This window comes from Sceloporus undulatus, chromosome 1 (genome assembly GCF_019175285.1).
Source record: "Sceloporus undulatus isolate JIND9_A2432 ecotype Alabama chromosome 1, SceUnd_v1.1, whole genome shotgun sequence".
Classification (NCBI taxonomy): Eukaryota; Metazoa; Chordata; class Lepidosauria; order Squamata; family Phrynosomatidae; genus Sceloporus; species Sceloporus undulatus.
The window spans coordinates 158,462,179-158,481,338 of NC_056522.1; the positions used below are offsets into that span (position 1 = coordinate 158,462,179).

General features: G+C 40.9%; 1 protein-coding gene across 1 annotated transcript in view; it reads right to left on the reverse strand.

Moving 5' to 3' along the window:
- The window catches only part of ETF1 (eukaryotic translation termination factor 1), a 50,527-nt gene that overhangs the window by 9,101 nt on the left and 22,266 nt on the right, over positions 1–19,160 (reverse strand). The window contains exons 3-9 of the mRNA XM_042469922.1: positions 10,899–11,074; positions 10,657–10,796; positions 8,201–8,339; positions 6,699–6,889; positions 5,913–6,042; positions 3,359–3,514; positions 2,661–2,725 (exon numbers count right to left, since the gene is read on the reverse strand). Coding sequence (XP_042325856.1) covers positions 2,661–2,725; positions 3,359–3,514; positions 5,913–6,042; positions 6,699–6,889; positions 8,201–8,339; positions 10,657–10,796; positions 10,899–11,074 — 997 coding nt within the window. The remainder of the gene's footprint in view (positions 1–2,660; positions 2,726–3,358; positions 3,515–5,912; positions 6,043–6,698; positions 6,890–8,200; positions 8,340–10,656; positions 10,797–10,898; positions 11,075–19,160) is intronic.

Below are 19,160 nucleotides of genomic sequence, written 5' to 3' on the forward strand. Positions count from 1 at the left end.
CTAACAATAGTTGGAGGTACATCTCATGGAGAAGATAAGATGTAAGTTCCGGAGTCACTTTGTCTACTTCATATGCCACTTTTCTCCTGGAAAAGGACCCAAGACAGCTGTCAGGTGGCCAAAAGCATTCCTCACTTTGGAGGACAAGAAGATGTGTGTTCCTGGGTCAATCTTGAAATGCATTCCAAAGTCATTCTACAAGTCATTCTCGTAGACATGGCAGCAATGCTCGAAACCGAAGTGACATTTATGCTTGTTTGATTTTGTTGGAGTCTCAGTTCACATAGGCCATTCCAGAGAGGAATGGACCACAAATAGTTCAGAAACCACTCGAGGTGGGGCAGATTGTCACCAATGGTAACTGAGGTGGTTTTAAGGGAACGCAAGACCCCACATTATGAGCCTCACCAAGGATAAGACAGCATTAACGGTTACTTCAGCCCAGTAATTTAGCCCCTAGTCATCACATCTCTTAAACAAAGAAAAAGAGAGCATGCAATCTGTTAACAAGCCATGTAGTTACTGAAAGATGCCAAGCTAAGCCAAGGGAAGAGCAGGGAACAGTAAAACACAAGCTGAATCATTATGAAATAATAAGAATGGCATCAGATGCTGAAGAAAGCAAAAGAATAATCATAAGCTAAACCAAGAAAATAGGTTTTCCTCCTGCACACAAAATCCTCTTCTATTGCTTGACAATTGCTTCGGCTAAACCACTAGAGCTACCTAGACTGCTGGAATTGCCAGAGAAGTAGACTGAGAGATTTCTAGAGAAGCCACTCTTCAAAAAGACTGTTCATTAATGCACATTGCTGGTAATTGATGAAGTAATTGCAAATTTCTTCAGAATCAGAAGAGGGCACACATCCATGGTTGTATACTAGGAGAGATACCCTAAGGCTTACGGTAGGACCATGGTAACTGCTAAAGCATTCTTTTCTTTCTTAATAGATTTCTTCATCCCCTTGGCTGGCACCATGGATAGAAGAAGAGTGAATAAATCCAGCAGAAAATAGGAACCAAGGTATGGTTTTGTTTAAAAAAAACGGGGGGGGGGGGGGGTTAAAGAAAATATAGAAAAGAATGGTAAGCTACAGAGAGAATAAAGGCTAAAAGAGGAAAGTTTGTAAAGGATTGAGAAAGTTAACATTCTGAGCAAAGCAAGGTAGGAAATGAGGAGAAGTCAAAGAACAAGCCATCTTATTCATGGATAATCACAAGAGCTTGCTGCTCTTGGGTGGCAAAAGGAGCACAACCACCCTGTCGGATGCCTTCCACAGGACCTCGCAGAGAAAGATGGAATATAAAATTAATAAATAAAACACATTGTATTCAGTCTGAATCACTAGCCATCCTCAGCAGTACCTAGTTGGGAAAGCCTATTCTAATATACTGTGTCACTTTTCTCTTTTTTACAGTTCAACTGCAGTATTTCCTAAGAAATAAAATCAAATCACAAAAACATCACCTTTCCTTATGATCTCACAAACTGCTTTCCATTTTCTGACATACTATCAATGTTCTGATATGATTCTGTTTGTTTCCAGCTGATTTGCCAGCTGTCTAGGTTCTATGGGTTATACTGGACTATCTTCCATTTTAATTGTGGCACTCTGAAAATATATGGATTAATGCAGTTCAATTCAATTAGCCAATATAAGTTTTATCAGGAAATATGCTCTGTAAGAGACAAGATCACTTGACCACTAAGAGTGCACAAGAGAGAGAAAAGCAATGCTAGAATTGTTAGGTTGGTCAACTTTCTGCCTACAACAATGAACAACGACAATGCTCCAAATTAACTCATCAAAAGGACACCCCTCTCTCTTTCTTTGTGCCTTGACCTAAGGGGCAAGAATGAGGAACAGAAACTTTCATTCTGAATGACATTGCAGGCAGTAAAAAGCACCATATGATCACATAAGCATATGAAATGCAGAAACTATGATGGATATATATCTTCATGTAAAAAGGCCTCTGTGACCACCTGTTTCTGAACTGCATCTGCTGCCATATCAGAGAGACTGATAACAGATCTCACCAAGGCAGCCAGTTACCCAATACTTCTCCTATTATTCACTCTACAATTAGAAATGTTCATCTTTTATGCTCTACAAATTCATGTTTGATCAGACAATCACCTAACTACAACCTAAAGGTGACCAAAAGCAAAGGTTGTAGCTTTGGAGCCAATCTGTCAACTGCTTCAGGTATCTCCCATATAACACTTTGGACTTCTCTAATTTTTTGCCCAAGAATGCATATATATTAACAGTTTATCTGGCTCAAACCTGATTAGTTGGGGTTTCATGGAGTACAAGGACTGATCAGGAAAACATTTGTTATTTTCAGGAAACTGCTGTGCCTACTCCATTTTGCACAGAATTTGGCATGAATACAAAAAAAAGACAAACCCAGTTAAATTTACCAGCATGCCAACAGCTACCAGTCAGAACTGGTATTCCCTATGTTATGGAACAATTTACCACGCTGGTGTTCTGCAATCTTCAAAGCATTCAATAACATATTCAGTTATTTGATTTTTTTTTCTTAGAGTGAATTTGAGAGGTAGGTTAAGTGGATAGTGAGTTGCTCCAGATCACCTATCTTATTTCAAGCCTAATGAATGAAAAGTGTGTTCCTCTATATATAATAAATACCTCTTTATCTGTGAAGTGGGATTTATCTTTTTCTTGTTCTGGTGTCAAATAGAGAATCTTCTCCTCTGCAGGAAAGGGGAGGCGGAAACAAAGCATGAGAGGCACAACAGTACAATTTCCCAAATGCAGTCACACTGTCCAATGGAAAAGCCACATGTTACTATTACAGAAAATCAGAAACACTTGCATTATGCCACCCACACATCCTCCTTTTAATGTAGTGTACTACCCAAGGTTTTGTGTCATTTTGACACCAACTTCTTTTCTCTTTTTCTTCCGGCCTGTTCATAGAAAAGCTGCTGTGAAATGGTGACAATAACATAATTCTTTCTAGAAAAATGGCTCAAATTGAAGTTTAACTGAGTGTTAAAGATCTCTCTTCTAAGTGCCTTTTGAACTGGCTGTTCGTGCAAGAAAATCTGATCCTTTCTAGATTCCAATGCCAACAGCAATACATGTGACACACAGAAATATGTACACCCAATTCTTTAGATATTCATCCCCCCCAAGGCACTAGTTTTTAGATAATCGTATGTAAAATCTAATTTCAAAATATGGCTTTTATTACCTTATAGTTCTCTACAAATGCCATCAGCAATTGTTTATGTAAGACTCAAACCAGTTTGCACAGTAATTTATATCAATGCAAACAAAGATGATCCCTCAACTCCCAACATCTGTATGCTGGGACAACATACCTTCTGTGCCTTGGCAATGGAGAACATATCTCATTATATCCAGGTTCTCGTAAACTATCAGGATCTCTACTGCTCCCATTTCTAAGGCCTTTAGAGTGTCTTCAACACCAAAACAGTACTTTCCTGTGTCCTGACTGATTTCATCAAAGTATCGGCCTATATTCAGTGCAAACCAGAGAAAAGAAAGTAAACATGCAATATTCAACACAAACTTTCCTTAAGTTAGCCAAGATTACATACATTATTGTGAGATGAGAGAATCTGACCTAAATACAACATTGCACAATTGCTATAGCATCAGTGTAGCATAACTTTCCACCCTTCCCTTTTCTGTGGTAGCCCTTGGAATGTCAGGTCTCCCAACCTCTACCAGGAGGCTTTTGGGACAGACAGCGAGCTGCATTGAAGAGATACTGCCCTCTCCTGATTCTGCTGTTGAAAGCTCCTCCATCAATAGATGCCACACACACCCCTCATGGATTTAGGTCACTCTCAGTTTGGCTATAGAAAATGGAGATGAATCACTTTGGGAGATGACTCACTGGCACTGATAGTTTCACAGTTATCACATCTATACATTGTAGGTTAAAGGCAAGGCCAGTTACCTAACAAAGTTCCTGATGTGTTTGCTGACTGGGAACAAAAAAGGCTCTCTTTTGTTTTCTGTGGGTTTTCCAGGCTAAGTGGCCATGTTCTAGAATAATTTATTCCTGACATTTCACCTGCATCTGTGGCTGGCATCTTCAGAGGGTGGTGGCATGGAGGTTTGTGGGGTATATATATACTTGTGTGACCTTTGGTTGGGAAGAAGTGATTTACATGTTAATCAATATGTTGGTCTACTGTTGAATGGCAAGGCCTCAGGGTGGGAGGATACACGAGGTGGATGTGGGTCTGTAAATCACTTGCTCCCAAGCAAGAGTCACACAAATACACACACACACACACACACCACAAATTTCCATGCCACCACCCTCTGAAGAAGCCAGCCACACATGCAGGCAAAACATCAGGAATAAATTCTTCTAGAACATGGCCACATAGCCCGGAAAACCCACAGAAAATTATGGATGCTGGCAGCAAAAGCCTTCGATTTCATAAGGCTCTCTTTCACTGGCATCTGATTCAGGAATAAGACCACGAACAGACAGTAGCAAGCAATATGTTGTTTATGGACTATGTTTTTCACTAGCAGATTTGAGTAACCATATTTAAAAGGTAGCCAACGAAAGAAAGTACAGAAACACTGTTCTGTATGCCTGCATAATAGGCATTTCTCCAAACTTCATCACTTCCTAGATCAGTGGTTCTCAACCTTCCTAATGATGCGACCCTTTAAAATAGTTCCTCATGTTGTGGTGACCCGCAACCATAAAATCATTTTCGTTGCTACTTCATAACTATAACTTTGCTACTGTTTTCCGATGGTCTTAAGCAACCCCTGTGAAAGGGTCATTTGACGCCCAAAGGGGTTGCGGCCCATAGGTTGAGAACAACTGTCCTAGATCCTGATCCAAGTTTAATACATTTCTCTATAGATCCAAATGACTCATTAGCAGGGCTGGGAAAAAAACAGTTTAAATAAATACAGGTTTTTGTTGTTGTTGTTTAAAACAGGATTTTTAAATTTATTTTTTGGTTTGGTTTTTTCTTTTTTGCATTAATGTGCAGGACTACATTAAAATACACACACATATATACATTCATCAGAAGTAGTAAATGAAGTAGTAAAATGCAGTTCAGATGTTATGGCAATTAACTCAAATAATAATTGTTTTTTTTTAAAAGTGCTATGTTAACTGAAGGATCTGCTTCTGAATGGCATTTCTTGCACTATAAAATAGTGTGCCTTAAAAAGAAGCAACTGACACTACATACTGGTCTAACAATGAACAACTGCCAATAAACTGCTAAAGTTAAAATGTTTAAATTCAAGCAACCATTGTTATTCCAGTAAGAGGGCACAAGAATAGTAATAGTAGCCAGTTAGATAGATAGATAGATAGATAGATAGATATGAATAAGTAATTTTAAAAATCAATATTGTTTATTCATTTTTTAAAAATGTCATTTTGTTTAAATCACAGTGTAACCAATTTCTTTCCTGTTAAACAGATATCGTAACAAGCCAAAACAGAATTGACAGTAGTCATGTTCAAGGTACTGTAGTGTGCAGCACCAACACCTAGGATAACCTAATGAAATTTATTAACATTTACTGAAGCTGGACAACACAATGGAAACAGTAGCACTAAGTGGCTAAAAGTGCTTCCAGCAGGATGCAAACATATTTAAGTAATTTCAAAAATAATTTACTATGTCAGCAATAAAAATGGTATACCACCACCACCATCTCTATTGGAATTATTATCCTAAAACATGGCTGCTTCCATTTCAGGCAAATGATGAGTAGCATGTTCTTACTGGACATATTTTATTCTGCAATACTGTGAACAAATACCTTCTGCACCTTATGAACTATCCTTCTACGAAATGAGGATGTTATTTATTATGCAAGGAGAATACAAAGAAAGGGTAGGTATTTTATTCATACCTATTAGTTTCTTTTCTTGAATGAATTTCACATTAGAAAGGACCTCAGTGGACAATTCAATTGCTTGGTTAAATCCATTTTCACCACCATAGGAGATGTCAACTAGCTTTAGTACTTTGGATTGCAACCGCTATAAATAAAAAACATGTGAGGTTAGAAGAGCAATCAAACTGCATCCTATGGTTGACCAGACAATGAAGGCATAACATCAAGGTACATTTTGTGACACAATATATAGGACCTTTTGATGACCAATAAAAAAAGTAGTTTAAATAAGTAAACAGAATAAACAGTGTCTGGAGGACAAAAAAAGGTCTGGTTTTTGACCTAAAAAGGTGAAATCCCACCTTCAAATAAATGAAAGTTCATATCATATCAAGATGCATTTCAAACTCTCTTACTGTTCAAATGCAAAATATACAAGTAAAATTTGGTGAACAATCAGAATTGAAGTGGATGTCATCTAAATTGCACTAGCGGTCAAGTGGTGGGAATTCAATGCCAGCCAAGTTCCTTCTCTTTCATTATATGAGCTATTATTTCTTTATCTTAAAACCTAAATCTAAGACAACCCGCATCACCAACACACTACTGCTCCTCCTCTTTATCATCATCTTTATTTATATCCCACCTTTCCCCTATGATTGGGACCTAAAGCAGCATACAAAATAAAATCATTATAATATAATTAAAAACATTCAAAAATCAACATGAAAACAGAATTAAACTATTAATCACATTAAAACAATTTAAACATATTAAACATTAAGATGTTCTTTCACTTACCTGATCAAACATGTCTGACTGACTTAGTTCAGTTTTGAAGTCAGCTGATCCAGCTAACACAAGACCAGCCACGTTCACTTTGTCGCCAGAAACAAATAGCTGTACAGCAGTTTCTGCTACTTTTCTTACATAGTTGTGCCGCTTCTCCATTCTCAAACGAGCAAAACGCAAGGCAGACTGACCTCCTCTTCCTTTGAAAAACAAAATGAAACGGAGCAAAACTGCTAGAGCATTTTACATGAAAATGGATTTTCACCCTTGACTATCCCACCCCTACCTTGGTCTTCCAATGCACATACAGAAATCCACATATATCATTCAAGGCAGAATACAGTATAATTTCTGATTCAGCTGCAGTTACTAGAAGTGTACAATTGTATGAAGCCATCACAAACAAGGCTCACTGTATAAAATTAAGCCTATCTTATTAATTTTCTTAGATATTAAACATTCATTTCAATATCATCTCAGATTCTATTCTAGAACACTGCTTTATTGATGCAAATTGCAGGATTGTCCAGAATCCCACTACTTCAACCAAAAAAAGGCCAGACACTGGCAAATGGATTCTAGAATCCTTGCAAGCATCAGGGCCAAAAGTTAACAGCTGTTCAGTGGCATAGGAAGAGTAATTATATGTAGAAGGCCCTACTAGTTAGAATAGCTTTAGCTTGACCATCTACTCCTCTATTGTCCCCAAATACTCAGCTGGGAACACAATGGGGGAATAAACCCTCCTTCCAGATCTCTACTTGTACAATTCTCATAGCTATTAGAATTTGAGATGGATTGCAACAGTGCCTGGTTCATTTTATTTGCTTCTGCACTACACAACCATTTGAAATCCATCTTTCCCTGGCTCTGTAAATCCAGCCATGTGGAACTGGAGTGTTGGCCATGGAATAGTCTGAATTCTATCACTTGCTGCAAAGGGGTACAGACCAGACTGGAATGCTTTCATTGTTACAGAACACCTGCTGCATTGTTTACCACCAATAAAGCTTATCTAATTATAATGAAGTATGTTTGTTTTCAGTACTAAAGAAATGTTTGAGGGGGTCAGTTTCAGCTCAGTACAGTTAAGTCAGGCTGAGAGAGAACTGCTGCCACAGGGGGAAGCAAACCTAGTCCAACCAAATCCTAAGCAAAACTCTAAGTATTATTATTTCTTCTGCTACAGGAATGGGAAACTCAGTGAAGAACTAGAGAACTTTATACCAACATGTAACAGTAGTCACACTGGAAGATAACAACGCTCAACTGCTTTGTTGAAAAAACGTAATTATTTGGAAGCAGTCTTTATGTAAACAATGGGAAGTTGGTGCACATAACTTCAATGCCCTAGTTATTTGACTGAAATTGACCAGATATTATATTTGGGAAGACTAGTTAGGTTTGTATCTTCCCACCCCACAGATGACAGATCTGCTCACAAAACAGACCTCCCAGCACTTTCTCTTTTCTGAAGACACGCACTAATTGATTCCATTTTTAAACTGTACCATGTTTCTTTGGGAGATCCACTGTGAACTTGTGCAGCACCTCTCTGGTATTTCCTTGAAGAGTTCCAAAGAGTGCACCGCTACCATCTATTACAATAAAGCCAAACTTGCTGTCATCTGACAGTAATGCAGTAAGGGCCTGAAAATCAAAACAGAAGTTAGTTAAACAAAGCCACAATACTCAACACTTCAGAGTAAATGATAAAATGAATTCAGCTGGAAGAAGAAATTCACCCATGTTTAGACTCCCAGAATTAAAGATCTATCTTCTCTCATTCCAAACTCATTAAAAATAAAATTAGATCCACTTACAACATTTAAAAATTAATGTGACTCTAATTGTTTAATGGATGGCTATTTCCTGTCAACAGGTACAAGCCCCTTTAAGCTTGCTAGAGAGAAATACTGCCAATTGATTGAGATTATAAGGCTGCACAAGCTAGTTAAAAGGAAATCATCAGCTGCCAGCTTATTTCACACTCTGTTTAAAAGAACACCTCAAATGTTCTGGGAACATGGAAGAACAGCTGTACCAAAAGAGATGAAACTCCAGCTAATAACTAATGGAAAGTTTCTTAACAAAAACAGATAATAGTGAATGTGTCATTCTTTTATTTAGCTACTTACCTAAGTAAACACCAATCATTGTGCAGGTAAAGCAAGATGGTAACCCATTAAAGCAGTGGTTCCCAACCTGTAGGTCGGGACCCCCTTGGGGGTCGAATGACTCTTTCATGGGGGTCGCCTAAGACCATTGGAAAACACCTATTTAATTACAGTTATGAAGTAGCAACAAAAATAATTTCATAGGTTTGGGTCACCACAACATAAGGAACTGTGTTAAAGGGTCGCTGCATTAGGAAAGTTGGGAACCACTGCATTAAAGCTTAAAAGCCTGGAATTTAATATCCAAGCTGCAACTGTCTTGCCAGGGCACCAAGATGGGATATCAAGCTAAAAATAGTTTTGTGTTGTATAACAATTTATGCAAGTGAAAGCCTCTTACAAACTTACAATCGCCCCTCCTTATCCACAGATTCAACCATCCACAGCTTGAAAATATTATTTAAAAATAAAAATTCCAAAACAGTAACCCTTGATTTTCTCATTCTGTACAAGGGACATCATTTTTACTACACCATTGTATTTAATAGGTTTTGAGCATCCATAGATTTTGGTATCCATAGGGAGTCCTGGAACCAAACTCCAGTGGATACCAAGGGCTCACTGTACTGACTAGCACACTATATAAAACAAAGCTCCGCCACATGCACGAGCCCCATTATTTCCTATGGGGCTTGAGCATAGGCGGATTTTCCCTTATGCGGGGGGATCGTAAGGAGAGAGCCCACTGTATCAACCAAAGCCTACAGCCAAGCCAAAAAGAGCCTCTGCAGTTTCTGTACCGACATACTAAACTAAAATGATTATTCTGATATGTACTAATCCTCTAGAAGAATTATGATGTGTAGTCAAAATTACTGCTGGACTTCAGCAGATAAAAATACATTATGGTTAAAGTACTTCTCTCTATAAGTACAGACTTGAACTGGGGTGGAGATGGGGAGGATTAACAAATCATCCCAATTCGACTCTAGAAGATATATCCATGAATCTTGCTGGGACAATTTGTTGAAAATTATCTGAATAATTTTATACATAGTTGTGCAAATGCCTGCGCTCTCAGAAGTGTGGTCTTTAATGCTCCTAATGATTTTGCTAGCACACTCACAGACCTCTTACACACTTCGACTTGATAGGTGGGGAACTTACTGACGGTTGTTCAGTGGCCAAGCTCAAGGCCTTGGTGCTCAATGCTCATCTTGAGGACCCACCCTAATATACTGACATATATTTACTGTATGATATTGGCATAAGTCTGAAAAGTGCTCAATTCTCAGATTATCACTCTTCTAAACCAGGGATAAGCACAATTGAAGGCTGGAAGGCTACCTCTGTCTCCTCTGATTCATTGGTGGTCTGCAGAAGTGCACCTGGAAGTGATATCACAGGCAACCAGAATTCATTTCCTGTCACTTTCTGATAGGATTTTTGAGGACCTGTTGATGCCCTCCAAAATGTTATTTTTAATGAAAAATAAATTCTTGAACTGAGGCTTGGAAGGATATGCTGTCACACAGAAACCCCCTCCTCAAGGCCATATGTGACCCATGGAGCACACATTTGCCACTTCTCTTCTAATCAAAACAAACTACTTTTATGTCACGTCTAATAGGGAAAAAAGTTTAAGTTTTCTGGAATGTTCTGGTAATCTGGTATGTTCAGTATATTTATATATCAACAAACAGAAATCCAATCTTTGGAGGGAGAACTCCATGTATTGTGTGCACAATTACAAGAGCCCAATGCACCCACAAACATATAAGCAAATAGCAAACTGATTTTAAAAAACCAGTATTGTTAAAATATGAACAGAAATACAGAATATCACTTGCCTCTGTATGGAATTTATTATCACACAAATACAATGATGTATTTATCGGTTTGAAAGGTTCAAAATCAATGTTCACTTTCTTCTCTTTTCCTTCTTCTGTCACAATTGTCCCACAGTAAACAACCAGACCATTTGGAGGTACTGTAAAAACAAAAAAACAAAACACAAACACAAAGTGTAACTCTCATGTGATATCAAAGCATGTAGCAAAATATTTGTGGCACACACAGGATAATATTTTACCTTTGTTATAAAGTTTTAGCCTTTGTTGTACAGATGTAATGGCGCCAAGGACTGAAAGGCGATTCACTCGAGATTTAATGTTTGATGCTGTACCAAATTCATCAGCTAACATTTTTGCCACTCGTGAAATCTGGTCTTTGGGGGGAATGATCAATGATATCATGCTGGTGCCATTGCTAAGAAGGAAAGAAAAAAAAAGCAATTTAGGAAAGTGTATTAAAACAAGCCTAAGTATCCTAAAGGCACTAGAGCCAATCTGACTTTGGAAGCTAAGCAGGGTCAGCTCTGGTTAGTACTTTGATAGGAGACCATAAATGAATAATCAATGCAATAAGCTATATCTCAGAGGCAGGAACTGGTAAAATCAGCTTTGAGTTATCTCTTGCCTAAGAAACCCCTATTAAATTCATGGGTCACCATAAGTCAATGGGCGACCTGAGGGCACATATATACATGGCTTAAAGGGTGGACAAGAGATTATATTTCCAAACAAACAGAGGAATCACCTCCATGCTGGTTATTCCCTTCTTCCCATTTTCAACATGCAGTGAGAGTGGCACCTTCCATACAGGCCTCTTGCCTCTACCAACCACAGAACTTCTAAAAACACAGTCTTTACACTTAAAACTGATTATTTTCTCATGGAGTCCTGGCAGTAGGTATGCAGCCTTCAACAAACACAACTGAGGCAATGCAATTGTTGGTGGATCTATGTATATGTTCTACTCATATACTACATCACATACATAAATGGCATAAAGGTCATGAAATGGAATGTACTGGTGTCTGTTACACTGACATAGTGGGAGTGACACGCAAGAATTCCACATATGCGGGGGGAGGGGACTGATTTGGCAAGTATGTGAACTCACTGAACCATTTTTAAGCCACCTAAAATGTTCTTTAGAACAGAGTTCAAACATGCACTCTCACCCCTAGCCCTCCTACATGGCATTCATTTACTACTTTTGAGGGAGGAGGAAGAAACAGCCGAAAAGCGGCAGCCTGCACCCAACCGTTTCCCCGCCGGATTGGGGCCGATCCGCCGCTTTCCAGGCTGTGGGGAAGCGGCAAAACACCGCTTCCCTGCCGCCTGGAAAGGGGTTGTCCTCGGGGCTCCAAGCCCCAAGGACACCCCGTGATGGCAGGGAAGAGGAGAAAGGGGTCACTTGGCCCCTTTCTCCTCTGCATCGCTGGGCGCAGCCGTCTGAAGGCTGCGCCCAGCGATGCAAAGCCAGGAAGGAGCTCCGAAATGGAGCTCCTTTCGGGGTTGCGGAAAGAGCACCCTAGGTGCTCTGGCGCAGCCCCAATATGTTACAACTGCGCTGCCTTGTTTGGAGGCAGCGCGGTCGTGACGTAGTGATGGCGGCAGCCGTGAGGAATGACCGCCTCCATTTTCTACGCGCAGAGCGCGTACTAGGGTTAGGGGGGTGCGGAAGCACTGCCCCTTCCTAATCCTAATACGCGCTCGTTGCGTACTTTCTGGTGGTTTGTAACCTGCCATTGTTTACTAATGGAAGGAGGAAGAATAAGCACTAGCAGCAGTAGACTAGTTGCTGAATAACCATGTGGGCATCCTCCATGAAGGGGAAAGGAATCCTCCTTTTGTTGAGATTTACAATACTTTGACTACCTACTGTCATGGTCTGCATTCCATCAGTAAGTATGGCTACAGATATAAAATGTTTGAACCTACTGTGATAAATGTATTCCCACCCCCCAGGAGAAAAAATAAAGGAGGAGGAAACAAAATATATGGAAAACCTTTCCACCAGACCTAACTTTATTTTACTGCTGTACTAACTCATTATTTATAACACACAATATAAATTTGGCATATTTATGAAACCAACAGAGTAATGTTATATTTATTCAGAAGACCCACTGAATTGGATGCAAACTTTGTGAAACTTAGAAGAGTCGTTGGAGAAGAACAGGTTGCTTATCTGTAACTATGGTTCTTCAAGTGGTAATCTGTGTCCTCACACATTAGGGTTTTGTGCAAGGACTCCATCCAGAAGTTCAAAAGCTGAGCAGATTGGCGGGTAGCCTCACCCACTCTTGTGTACTGAGCATGCCCAATCCCTCCAATCTAGCTTCACCTTCAGTTCGAGTCCACTGCAAAAAATAAAGGAACCCAAAAGAGGGGAGGTAGGGCGTTTATGTGTGAGAGCACAGATGATCACTCGAGGAATCACAGATACAGGTAAGCAACCTGTTCTTCGTCATCGTGGTCTCTGTACCTAACACATTACGGTAACTAAAAAGCTTACCTATGGATGGTGGGCAGGCCACTGTAGAATAGATTAAAGAACCACATGACCAAAACTGGCACTCCAACATGACCTGGAGTCAAGCCTGTAGTGCTGGACAAACATGGAAAGTTGTGACCATATACTGTAGCAGCATTGCAGATCCCTGTCCTAATTCAGAGAATCCACTACGAAGCTGTCCTTCCCTGCCAGATGGACTGCTACAGGATGGGTGGAACAGATGGTGCATAATCTCCACAGTTGCATAGCGAAATAGAGAAAAGGATGTAGCAGACAGTGGTGGTATTGTCTGTGACAACTTGGACCACCTTATGGCAGAGGTGGTTCTTGAAAGCTCTGAAAGCCTTGATGACAGCCAGCAGTTCTAGGGCACTGATGTGCATTTGAGCCTCAATGGGAAACCACTGGCCCTGAACACGGAGACCTTTGTAGTGAGCTCACCAGCCAGTCATGGATGCATCCGTGGTGACCATCCTTGAGGGCTGTGGAAACTGGAATCGCATCCCTCCCAGAACATTCCAAGGGATGATCCACCAATGGAACAAGGCCAATACTTCTCTTGGAAGGCTTAATCTCTTGAAATGTCATTCAAAGAGGTTGTTGAACACCAACAGGAACCATTTCTGTAGAAGTCCGAATTTCATGTGCGCCAGGTAGGTGACAGCTATGGTCGATGCCATGAGCCCCAGGAGCTGCTGAATATCCCTCGCTGATGGACGGAAGAGATGACTGTGAGATGAGGGAGACTTGACTCTTCTTGTAGGAAGGTAGGCATGAGCCATGAGAAAGTCTAGAGATGCTCCTATGTACTCTATCACCTTTACCAGTTCCAGAATGGACTTGGAAGGGTTGATGGTAAGACCAAGGTCTGTGAGGAGAGACAGAGTATAGTGAACATCTTTGAAAAGTTGGGTATGGGAGGATGACACCAGCAGCCAGTTGTCTAGGTAAGGGAAGATATTTCTTCCTTGGGCATGAAGGTGTAAGATCACCATCACCATGCACTTTGTGAAGACACTATGGGTGGTGGAAATGCTGAACAGTAAGATGGTGTTTTGATCTCCGTTGATGGCAAAATGATGTTGAGACCAAACTGCAATGTGAAAATAAACATCTTTCAGATCCCATAAAAGCAAACCAATGTCCTTGATGAAGGAAGGGCAGGATGGACTGTAGAGGCATCATATTGAATTTGTGCAGAGTGGTGTAATGATTGACTCCTCTCAGGTCTAAGATAGGATGAAGGCTTTTGACTTTCTTTGGAACTGTGAAATACTTGGAGAAATGACCATCCAATCTGTACCTGTCTAGAATGCATTGGATAGCCCCTTTGTCAAGAAGAGACGTGATTATCTCCTCTTACAAGATTGGAGGAGTGGAATGAAAGACGCCAAGAGGCAGGGTACTTGAAAATTCTATGGCATAGCCAAGGCGAATGATGGTTAGGATCGAGGCATCTGTGTTCATCTTCCGCCAGGTGATGAGAAGTGGGAGAGTTTGGAAATTTGAAGCTGAGATGGAACAGAAAAGACTGTCTGGGTTATAGCAGCGAGATCAAAAACAAGATTTGACAGAAGACAAGTTCTTGGAAGACTGTTGCTGTTCTTGCTGATACCGCTCTGGCCAGATGGGTTTCCTGGAGAAAGAAGTGGAGGGTTGAGAGGAACCACAGAAATGAGATGAAGAAGAACAAGGGGGTCTGGAGTATGGTATAGAAGGAGAAACAGGAGCGCCATTGAGGATGTGGATGGTACTGATGTCTCTGGCCAGTGATACCTAGTTTCTTTCTGGCGTGATGAGCCTTGCAAAGATGGCCTAAGGACTCATCTGTCTTGGAATTAAAGAGGCCCTCACCCTCGAAGGGAAGGTCTTCCACATGTCATCTGGCTTCGTCAGTGAGATCAATTGACCTGAGCCATGCATTACAATGGAGGTGCACAGAAATCACTTTAGAGGCACAGGCCACAGAATGTCTGGCAGAATGAATTTTCTGGTTGACCAGAGAAAGAGCTTCATTTTAAAAAGCTAGCTAGGACAGCCACTTTCTGATCTTCAGGTAGGCTAGGAATGAATACTGCCATCCTATCCCAGAAGAATTTCTGATAAGCTGACATGCAAACCTGCATGTTACCAACTTTAGCAGAGAGTGCTGCCAAATAATAAATGACGACCAAAAATGTCAAGCCATCTGCTCTCCTTGTCAACTGGGGTGGAGTGAGTTTTCCATGAAGCTTTAAATGTAGACTCCATCACCAGAGAATTAGACAGTAAAAAGATAGGCTGGACTCTGTATAAACTCTCCAGACTTTTAGAAGGAGGTGGCATGGATGCAGGCTTGGTCCAGGGCTGCTGCATAATATCTGAGAGTGGCTCAACCTGATTTGAGTCCACTATCCAAAAGACAGGGTGTTTTGCTGGCTTAGGAGGAGCATCAACTTGAAGGTCCAGGGCCCTAGCCATTCTGGTCACCGCATCAGAGAATAATTGGATATCCTCAGGCGGAGAATGAGGGCCCAGATCTTCCACTTCCTCAGGTGGAGACTCTATGAGAGGAGAGGGGGATGCTGATCCAGAAGTCTGAGTCTCTTAGTTAGATTTCTCCATGGATAGTTTAGGAGGAGGCGGAGTAGAGAACTGGACTGTCTGTGTTGATTATTGCATGAGTAGTACCATAGGTGGTAACGGCATCGACATGGAAGTAAGTACCGACAAAGGTATTGAAGGTGTCGTAGAAGTGGTACCGAGGACGGGACAAGATTGGTACCATGACAGTAACTGGAAGAAGAGGAGTAGTAGTATGTGGAACCATGGCTGTGGTGCGCAGAGGAGGACAGGGCACGCGTGTGTGTTGTGGTTCTGGACAAAGAAAAGTGATGGAGGAGTGGCTGGTCTGTATTAATGATCGCACTGGGAGGATACAGAGATCAGGATCGGTACTGGGAATGTTCTCAATACTGAGATGGTGAATGGTAGGAGAGCTCCCGCTGATGGTACTGATCCTGATAAGAAGGAGAGTAGGATCTATAAGGGGAAGGTTACTCTCTCCAGTAGTCCTCTGTCCTACACCGCTCCATGTAGGAAGAATCCTCTCCAAGGTAGTACAACCTCAAGGACGAACAGGACAGGTTGGGACAATTCCCATATGGAGCTGGAGAGTGATGAGATCTGGCTGGTGAAGCGTGTTGGGATCGTGGACATGGAGAAAAGAAAAATGGATAACAAAACCTCAATAATTTGTAATAAAATTTATTCGGTCTTTGACCGGTATAACAAGCCCTCAATAGTGAAGCGAAGATCTGGGATGGTAATGATGCTGGGCCCAGAAGAAGTGGAGAAAATATCGTTATTGGTGTCAACATTGGTAACATAGACAAAGCGGACTCAGAAGATGGTATTGAGGCCACACTTGGTAACAATATTGATAGTACACCCGACATTGAATCCATAAGTTGGACTGAAAGGGATATAGAAACAGCTGGCCCTGAAGATATCGGTATCGAAGCAGAGGTGGTCGTTGGGGCCAGTGCTGGGGCCTTAGCATGCTTATGCTTCTTCCTCTCCTGAGTTTTTCCTGGGACGATGTCTGACCCACCCTCAGGAGTCGCAGGCCGCTTCTTAGCCTTTTGTACATGAGGCTTTGTTGGCTGAGAACCTGAAGGCACCTCTTGTAAGGAGGGAAAGGAGACAGAAGGGGTCATTATCGAAGGGGTAAAATCCATACCACGGCTGACAGTATCGAGGCTCTTGCTGCCAACCAAGGTTGTATCCTCCTTGAAATCTTCAGTATTCTCAGAAATTTTGATATGGGAACAAGAATCAGAGGGTCTTTAGTAGTGGTTGCATGTTCAGCCACCAACAAAGACTGCTCTCAACAAAAAACTTTACAAAGAATATGTGTTGTAAAAGAACGGCAGATAGAACAGTGCTTGACAATGTAGCTGTCTCCCAGACAAAAAAGGCATTGAGAGTACTCGTCTGTGACTGCTACTTTATGACAACAGGAGACACAAAATTTAAAAAGAGAAGTAAAGGCTATGAGAGGTAGAAAAGACGCCTAGCCAGGCAGGAATCCTGATGGGGAAAAAACTTCTTTCTTCTGCTTTTTTGGGCAGAATGAAACTACAAGAATGAAGAAAAAGAAAACTGAAGAACAACCAAAATGAAGTTACTCTTGTGGTGCGCAAAAGAGAACTGAAGGTGGAGCTAGACTGGTGGGCTTGGGCATGCCGAGTACACCAGAGTGGGTGGGGTAACCCACCAATCTGCTCAGCTTTTGAACTTCTGAATGGAGTCTCTGCAGAGGCGCAACACTATTGTGTGAGGCACAAAGACCATGATGAAGAAGATATAAAAAAAGTTTTCCCAGTTTAGCAATCGGGTCATCACTTCAACAGCACGGCCATTGACAAAGGCCACCACATTATGGAAATAAAATTTATTTCAATAAATAAAATAATTACTTTATTTCAGCATAGAAACAGAAATTGTTTTCCATGCCTTTAAAAATATAAAACCATGATTCACTAAGTAAAGTTGGGAAAGACTGCAGTGTGACAAGAGTACACTCTTTAAATACCTGAAGGACTGAAAGAGAAGAGGGAGCAGGCCTGTTCTCTGCTACTCCAGAGTGTAAGACAAGGTCAAATGGATTTAAATTACAGGATAGAATTTGACTGAACATCAGAATGGACTTCTTGACAGTAAGAGTGGTTCAGCAATGGAACCAATTGCCTAGAGAGGCTGCAGAATAGCCTTTGGATGTCTTCAAAAAGCTACCTGAAAGTGTACTGAAAAACTAAAGTTGCAAATTTATTATCCTGTCCTCACCAATTCAAGGGCCAGCATCTCTACAGCCTGGGATGTGGATTTTCACTTGTTGCATGTAAGTTGTAGATTTAGTATTGAAGACAACAGTGCAATGCAATTCTATCATCAGCACCCGTCCTGTATTTAATTTATCTTTCGGTCCTACAGTTTCTGGTACAGCTACAGAAAGCAACATGTTGTACAAACTCCAACAGTATGAAAGTGTTTGAAATTCCTTGTGCAAGAATTACATTTTTAAGTGCCCAGGAAACCAAACACAAGCCATTTTCTTTGCCTTTCTCATAATCCTCCCTATTGGAAAGTATTATAGAAGGCTATCATTGTAGAAATATGTCTTAATGGAAATTCACTAGAGATTGTATCTTTAACTTGGTGCTCCCAAACTGGTCAAAGAACTCTCAAATGTTCTGTTGCACAGTATTAACCTTTCCAATATATCCCTCATTATTCCATACATACAATTAGCTAGCCTATTGTGGCATGTAACAATGGATTCTAGTCAACAGCAGCAGTACCTCCTGCATCTGGGAAAACTACTGTGGCACTTTCAAACTCAAAGAAAAATTCATGCAGTAGCATGGCATTTACATCCACAAGCTCATCTAACACATGAAGGATGCTCAGAGGGGCAATATCTGCAGTCACAACAGCACCATCTCTTTCATTCTTAAGGTAAGGAGTAACCAGATACTTCTACAAGAGTAGAAACTCTGGAGCCCTGCTGCAGCCACTGAAACCCACTGCATCCCCCAAAGCCTACCTCATATTTTCTTTAAAAATACTTTACAGATCTGGCACAGCTTTGGGACAATCTTTGCCCAGGAACTGCACTATATGCATAAAAATGTGCAAAAACACCACACACAGTACTGTACAGTGGTACCTCGGGATACGAAATACCCAGGTTACGAAATTTTCGGGATACGAAAAAATCCCATAGAGAATTATTGTTTCGGGTTACGAATGTTTTTTCGGGTTACGAAAAAACTTTTGGTGCTTTTTTCGGCTTTTTCGCACGGAATCGCGGCTTTTCCCCATTAGCGCCTATGGCAATTCGGCTTACGAAGGCTTTTCGGGTTACGAAAGCAGCCGCGGAACGAATTAATTTCGTAACCCGAGGCACCACTGTACTTGTTTTTGTATGAAACCCTCTCAATGTCAG